The 7,814-nt window shown below is 52.1% G+C and overlaps 1 protein-coding gene across 1 annotated transcript in view; it reads left to right on the top strand.

Moving 5' to 3' along the window:
• PIP5K1B (phosphatidylinositol-4-phosphate 5-kinase, type I, beta) overlaps positions 1-3,251 on the top strand; it is an 82,016-nt gene extending 78,765 nt beyond the window's left edge. The window contains exon 11 of the mRNA XM_006902380.1: positions 3,103-3,251. Coding sequence (XP_006902442.1) covers positions 3,103-3,251 — 149 coding nt within the window. The remainder of the gene's footprint in view (positions 1-3,102) is intronic.
• Positions 3,252-7,814: the final 4,563 nt, after the last annotated feature.

The following is a 7,814-nucleotide window of genomic DNA, read 5'->3' as shown; positions in this document are numbered from 1 at the left end:
GAATTAGGGATTTCAACAAAAGAGGTAGTAAACGGCCTCCCTCTGCATGGATAAAGTGTCATGGATAAAGTGACGAGTCTGGGTTTGACAGGCTTATTCCCACCTTGGCTAATCATCTCTGCATTATCGCCCACCTGGCTTTGTGGCTGTTGTGGTCAGTGGCCTTTGAGCTCATTCTGGTTCACAGTGACCCCATTGTGTGTATGCAGAATAGAACTGCCCCACAGGGTGGGCAAGCTGTGAGCTTTGGGAAGTAGGTCACCAGGCCTTGCATCTGGGCTTCCTCGGGTGTGTTTGAACCACCAACCTTGTAGACACACACAGAAAACAACGTCAAGGAAATGGGGTATACTTATTTTCAAACTAAATGTTAATCACATTTTCAAATAATGTGTTCAACCTGGTCTCTAACTTTATGTAACGGCAAACATGAGTATAATAAATAAACTGCAGGCCACAGAGTCCAGGGACACGAGAAGTAGTGCCTGAGCTGGGCTTTCTGACCGTGGCTGGGGGCAGGCCGTCATATGTACAAGTACCGCAGCTTTGGGGAGGTCTCTGAAGGCCGAAGAAAAGAGCTGCCCGGCACACGTGTGGAGGATGTGACTAACATGCTGCTCTAAAGTCACTTCACCCGGACAGTCCTGCTCACCTGCAGGGACACCCCAAGGTCCCTGTCCCTGAAGATGTCGCCATTCACTGTGCACCAGGTTATGGCCAATGTTCCCTCTGTTTTGTAGTCGTTTGTTTTCTGATGTTTTCGTTGTATTTGTTTTCTACTGCCTTGTAACAAATTCACCAACTTGTTGGTGGTGCCATTGAGTCAGTGCAGAACCCCCCCGCCCTGCACCTCACAGTCACCGCTGAGTCCGAGCCCAGCATTGCAGCCAACTGGCAATCCATCTCACTGAGGGGCTTCCTCTGTGTCGCAGACTTTGTCCTTGTTAGATGCCGTCAAGTCGGTTCAGACTCAGCAGTGGAGCCCCGCCCGGACTTGCACGTCCTCAGTCTCCGCTGTGCTCACGCCCCCTGTTATGGTCACTGTGTCAGTCTGTCTCGTTGAGGGTCTTCCTTTCACTCACTGACACTGTCTTCCCAAACACGGTGTCCTGCATGGCCTGACCCCTCCTGATGACATGGCCCAAGTATGAGATGACGTCTCACCACCCTTTCTTCTAAGGCACCTGCTGGCTTCATTTCTTCCCAGACAGACTTGCAACTTGGTGGGTTTAAATAACAACCCCCCTCTTCTCTGTCTTCTCTGGGCCGCTCGGACCCGGGGCCGGCCTGTCCTCTTGCTCTCCCATCCCCCGCCCAGGGCCCTGGCACTAACTTTCAGAGCTACACACCTGCTCCTGTCCAGGAATCGAGCACAACCCCTAGGGACGGGAAGCGAGTGTTGTTGGGCCGTGTAACTCTCGAGGGAAGAGCGTAGGGGGTCCTGTCGCCTGCGGCTTCAGGGATCTTTGAGCTGCAGGGGCAGCAGTTACCCCTTGGTGGGCCTGCCATGGGTTTGGGGTAGCCCTGGCTGGGATACCCGCATGGGGAAGGCCAGTTGCTAGGGCTGTCAGTAGGTGGGGGAATTCTCCGGCTTCTCTGTGCACAGCTCAGACAATCCGATCGCCTGGTTGCTCTGGTGGCCTGCGAGAGAGCTTTGAGGTCTTCACCATCAGTTGAAATGTCTATGATTTTATCAGCCTCAGTGCTCTGCATCAGAGATGGATTGCCACTTTCTGCTTCTACAGATTATGAACAAAACACAGGAGTGCAGGAGTGCAGAAAGTATTTTAAAATGCTCTCAAGGAAACTTGCCCAACTTCCTGATAGATGTCCACTGAAAACTGGACATTATAACATTAATTTTATTAGCTCTCTGGGAGTAAGCTACATGATGTTGTGCACTGAAAATTACCCCAACGTTCTGGCCTTCTCTTTCCTGGATGAGCTTCAGAAGGAGTTCATTACTACGTATAACATGATGAAGACAAATACTGCTGTCAGAACATATGGTTTCATTGAATTTGATAACTTCATTCAGAGGACCAAGCAACGATACAATAATCCCAGATCTAAGTTAAAAAAAAATAAATAAAATAAATAAATAACACACACCCCCCCTGAACTCACAACTCTATGGGTCAGCGTCTGGGCACACCTTCACCTGGCTTCTCCGCTCAGAGGTGTGGGAGCAGGTGTGACCTGGCTAAGGGCCTCTAGAAGAATCTTACATTAAATGTGATGCCAAGAAGAGCCTGGGATGATGTGATACTGGGATGGTGTGACTCTGGGATGGTGTGACATTGAGAAGGTGTGACACTGGAATGGTGTGACACCTGGATTGTGTGACTCTGGGATGATGTGACGTTGAAATGGTGTGACACCGGGATGGTGTGACATTGAAATGGTATGACACCGGGATGGTGTGACACCTGGATTGTGTGACTCTGGGATGATGTGACGTTGAAATGGTGTGACACCAGGTTGGTGTGACGCTGGGATGATGTGACATTGAGATGGTGTGACACCTGGATTGTGTGATGCTGGGATGATGTGACATTGAAATGGTGTGACACTGGGATGGTGTGACCCCGGGTTGGTGTGACACCGGATGGTGTGATGCTGGGATGATATGACAGATCTATGTGGCCCACAGCCAGGGGCCTGTCTGCTCCCCCTGCTTCCGTCTGCTGGGCCACACAGCACTTGCTTCCTTGCCCTTAGAGCCTCCTGGTCCTTGACCTAAATCAGAACATCACGGACACACGTGTTGTCAGTTCACCGCGTGTTCACACTTGTTCATCTTTCCCATTTCGGTTGAATCACCCGTTAAGCCCGCAGGAGCTGCCTCTTGCCTCCGTTAGACAGCCAGTCACATCATCAGGTCTGAAAGGCCAGTGTGTGGTGTCACTTCCTGTCGTGTGGATGAATGCGATCTCCTCTGTGCCTGATGGGTTTGTAAGAAGCCGTTGCACATTTCGGCGCTGGCCCGGGGCCGTGGAGTTAATGCCTCATCGTATCTGCAGCCTGGTGCCTAACGAGGGGAGGGCGAGTTTCCTTTCGGTGGTGAGGTTTCACGGGTGTGTCCCTGCCTTCCTCCCCCAGCTCTGGGATCCCGCCACCGCCCCGACCTGGTGCCCAGCACCCCGTCGCTGTTTGAAGCTGCTTCCTTGGCAACCACCGCCTCGTCATCTTCCTTGTACGTCAGCGAGCATCCTGTACAGGACAGGGCGACGCTCTACTCCAACAGGTGAGCACCAGCGTGCCAGGGCGCCAACCAGGGCACCAAGGGGCCAGTGCACGGCTACGGCAGGCCTCCCCAGTGACAGCACGCTGTCTACAGTGACCTGGCTGTCCCTGTCACCTGCCTGGGGGTCACGGCCGGGACCTCGCTTGACCCTGACTTTGGCAGGCCACCCCACTGAGGGCACATGGTTCGCAGTGACCCGGCTGTCCCTGTCACCTGCCTGGGGGGTCATGTCTGGGGCCTCACTTGACCCTCACTGCAGCAGCGGGCCTGGGAGTGTTTCCTTTTCAGTCAGTCATTGCGTCGTAGACATTCTGCTCCTGGCTCTGAGGAAGAAGGCGACTCTCCTGGCATTTTGCTTTTTGTGACTCACAGGTTCCTTTTAAGCAGGACTGTTGTTGATACTGATTGCACAGAAGGCTGCGGAGGTATCTGACTGCGCTGTTCCTGTGCTTGTGACTAACTGGTCAGGGACAGGATAGTGGCGTTAGAGAGACGTGTGGCTTGTTCCTGGAGGCTGTGCCTGTGAGACCAGAGCAAGTGAAACATCTGGCGTGGGAAGAGATTCCAGATTATTTGAGGTCCTGGTAGCACGAGAGTTAAAATGTTAGTCATCGTTGACCCCACTCCTTTGACTTTGGCCAAAGCTGACTGATAAACGGGTGTGACTCTCCACTATAGCAACAAGAAAAACGTATTCTCATCCCCCTTAGAAAAGAAAGACACCTAGGAGAGCACTGGTGACCTTGTGGGAAGAAGCTGAGCTGCAGTCGCAAAGGCACACAGTTCAAATCCACCAGCTGCTCTGCAGGAGAAAGATGGGCAACCTTCTCCCGTGTGATTCGCTGCTTCTGAAAGCCTGCTGGGGGGTTAGCGTGGGTCGCTGCTATGAGGCAGCGGGCTTCCCGGCGTCTCCCAACAGAGGGTCTCGGATGCCTGGTGCTTCCCAGCCGCACGTGCAGCGGTGCCACCGTGTGAGCTGTGTTCTTTACAGCAAGGCAGCTGAGAGCCTCCTGAAGCCGGAGGCACAGAAACCCCACCCTGCTTTAGACTCACCAGAGCCCCTCTGTGGACCGAAGTCCTTAAAGGTAGAAAAAAATGAAGTGGTAGGTAGACAGACAAGTAGGCAGCCTCGCCAGGTCTGGAAAAGTGGAAAGAATAGCAGGATGAACCCCAAATCTTCGCGGGGTGCTCCATCTGGATGGCTCTGGCCTGAGAAGTAGCGATCAGGTGGGCTCCAGGCCGTCGTAGTTGGCACGCTGACCTCGCTGCCCACAGGCCAGCCTCTGCCCCGAGCTGCTCCACTTACCCGTCACTCCCCTTGCTTAGCCTCCTTGAGGAATTGAAAGTGACTCACAGGTTAGCTTGAGGGTTCAAATTTGTTTTATAAACAAATGGATTCAGCCACGGTGTTTTCTCTGGTGGCCCAGTTGTAAGGAATTGTGCTCCCATCCCAAAGGCAGGTGGTTCAAATCCACCAGCTGCTCCATAGTAGAAAGATGGATAATCTTTTCCTATGTGATTTCCAGTCTCGTAAAACTGCTGGAGGATTCTGAGTCAGCCATGACTCAGCACCAATAAACTGAGCTGAGCTAAACGGTGTATCCGGGCCCATTTGTCTGTGTATAGAGTGCATTTGTCCTCGAGTCGAGGAGACCTGGGAGCTGTCTCGGTTCAGCTCCCATCCCCTAAAATAAAGTGACGATGCAGAAATGTTTCAGTTCCCAGTGCAGAGAAGGATGGTGCTGACACGCTAATGTGGTCTAGGAGGTGTGGGATAGCATGATGGGAAAGATGGAAATACTGTGGCGAGGACCCAAGAGGGGCTCAGAGATAGAAAGTGACCCAAGTGGGGGTCAGAAGTGCTGTTAGAAAAATGGTGTGGAAAGACTTGTTGGAAGCAAGGTTACTACAGACTTCCAGTTTGTTAAAAAATAAAAGTATCTGTGAGTTGCAACTAAGTAAAGCACAGTAAAAAGAAGTCTGGCATGTGGTTTTGGTGAGAACCGGCATTCCGGCCCACCTGAACCAGCAGCCACGCCATGGAGTTGTAGCTGCAGAACTTGTGTTGGCAGAGGTTTTGGGGGGGTGTTTTCAGCACAATAAAAAACAAAAGAGAAAGAGAAAGGGAAAGTAAAAGCAAGCCAGAAATTACAGGAAACTCTCGGCAAGGTCAAAGCCGTCCCTGTTGAAGCGCGGTGACTTCCACGTTGGTGTCTGTCCTGGTTAGCAGGGCTTGTCACTGGCTGCTGCTCCGTGATCTGGCGAGCGGCTCAGGACAGAAGTGGAAGGGTTTGAACTTTCCCATGTTGGGGCCTCTTGTTACCAAGTACCCAGTCTCTTGCCTGGGATGTCTGTGAAGTCTTGGACCTTCTGTTTCCTCCAGGGAATGGCCCTGATGTCCACCGATGACTCTGCCCAGCCTGGCTGCTTGCCCGCTCCCGGGCTGTGTTCTAACTGTACATTTACTTACATTGGTCCTGACATTCTAGTGATGCAGTGGTTAAGCACTTGTGTGGTGGTTCCAACCCAGCAGCAACACTGTGGGAGAAAAGCCCCGGCAAGCCACGCCCTAAAGGTTTACAGCCTTAGAAATGCTGAGAGGTGGTCCCTCTCTGTCACATAGGGCGCCGTGGGTTAGAACTGTGTCAGCAGCACACAGTGACGTCTGGTAGCTTGTGTTCGGATGCGGTAAGGCACGTTACTGTGATCTTCTCCCTGCCCCCTTTTGAAGAGATTTGTGGGAAACAGCCCTCCTCTTAACATTCTACCTCCAAGCTGCAGTTTTGTGGCTTAAGTGTAATTGCTATTTGGGGTTCCACTGCAGGAAGCCGCTTTGTCTTGAACAGAAAAGATTCCAAACAGGGCCGGTGCCTCCAGAAACTGGGGAGAGAGCTGCACTACAATCCCAAAGGCACAGAGTTCAAATCCACCAGCTGCTCCACAGGAGAAAGCTGGGCAGTCGCCTCCTGTGTGGTTCACTGCCTCTGAAAACCCTCTGGGGCGTCAGCTATGGGTCGGTTCCGACTTGATGGTACAGAGACTGGCAAGGCTGGAGGATGGGACCAAGGACTGGAGCTCAAGAAATTCCTTGTGAAATACACAGCCCGTGCCACCAGACACGGCCCAGAAGGAGGCATTGCAGTTAGCCCCAAATATGCACCCAAAACCCCACAGCATTTAAAAATCTAGCCGTTCCACAAAAATGCACTTTCAGCACTAGTTTCTGTTAGTTCTGGCTGAGGGTGTCCACACGTGTGTCAGAGCAGAGATGAGGCCCTCAGGGTTTTCAAGGCTGGTTCCTGGCAATAGGTCCCCAGGCCTTCCGAGTCACCTCTGGGTGGGCTGGAACCCCCAGCCTCCCAGTTAGCACCGCATGCAGTCAGCGCTTGTACTGACCAGGGACTCCAGGCCTCTGACAGCATCCGGAGGGAGGAAGTCTGTGGAGGCTCCCACCTCATCTGTGCTGGTGCCCGGGGCTCAGGCGGCATTTCTGCTCCCAGCTCTGAAGTGAGAGAGAAGGGAGAGACCTGGTGGGACGACTGCCTCAGGGGAATCCTGGGGGAGAGCCGAGAAAGGCTGAGGAGCCCAGGGGAGAGGGCTCAGCTCTCCCCCAGAAGGCCCTGCTCTGTTCCTCCTGCTCCGCAGGCCCAGCCCCAGTCACTCTCACCTCCAAATCAGAAAACAACCTCCAGCGTTTTGTTTCTGTCACTAGCGCCATCCCCGTCCTGCGTGATGCTCCCAGAGCATGAATAGACAACATGGTAAGTCTTGTCTTAAAACCCAGTCTCAGTGGCCTGGGAAGAAAATTGATCCCTGATATTATAATTAACACAGGAAAGTCCGCGCCGTCTTTATCTGTGACTCCTTTTCTTTTGGGGCGGAGTGGCAGTTTGCCCCTTTGGACGTTTCTCTCTGGGCATCGTGCTGGGACAGCCTGTGGACAGTCCTTAGCAGCGGTCCTTCCACTCCCCCTTCTCGGAATTCTCCCCTTTCAGGGTGTCAGGCAGCTCTGGGTGACTCAACACGGGACTGACGTGCTGAATCGTACACGACTGCCTCCCAGGGTCACTGTTTTTAGAAAGGCCTTTGTAACTTTACAATTTCTACAGCAACCCATTCATGATTTCATTTTTTTTAAGAATTTTATTATTTTTGTTTGTGTGTACTGTTAAATGGGACCTGACTGGTACAGGAGGAGATTGTCCCTCCTTCTCCAGCAGAGCATCTAGTGGATTCGAACTGCATACCTCTGGGATTGCAGTGCAGCTTCTTGCCACTAGACCACCAGAACTACCCTCCATTCATGATTTTTAATGTCCTCAGGAAATGGACTGCAGAGTAAAGAAAAATAATAGTATCTTTTTAAATTTTATTTTAATAATTTTAATGAAAATTTACAGAGCTTTTGGATTTCCATTCATTCATTGTTGCCCTTTTCTCCCTGCCCACCACTCCCCTCCAGTTTGCTCTTCTCTTTGAGAAGAAAAAAAAATTCCTTCATTGGTATACAATCCCCCCATTCTCCTCTCGCCCCCCGCCCCGAGTACACCCCACTATGCAACCTTCA

Source organism: Elephantulus edwardii, unplaced genomic scaffold (assembly GCF_000299155.1).
Source record: "Elephantulus edwardii isolate Elephantulus edwardi_28Jun2011 unplaced genomic scaffold, EleEdw1.0 scaffold00401, whole genome shotgun sequence".
Classification (NCBI taxonomy): domain Eukaryota; kingdom Metazoa; phylum Chordata; class Mammalia; order Macroscelidea; family Macroscelididae; genus Elephantulus; species Elephantulus edwardii.
The sequence above is the reverse complement of the archived record's forward strand: the minus strand, read 5'-3'. Positions and strand labels throughout refer to the sequence as shown.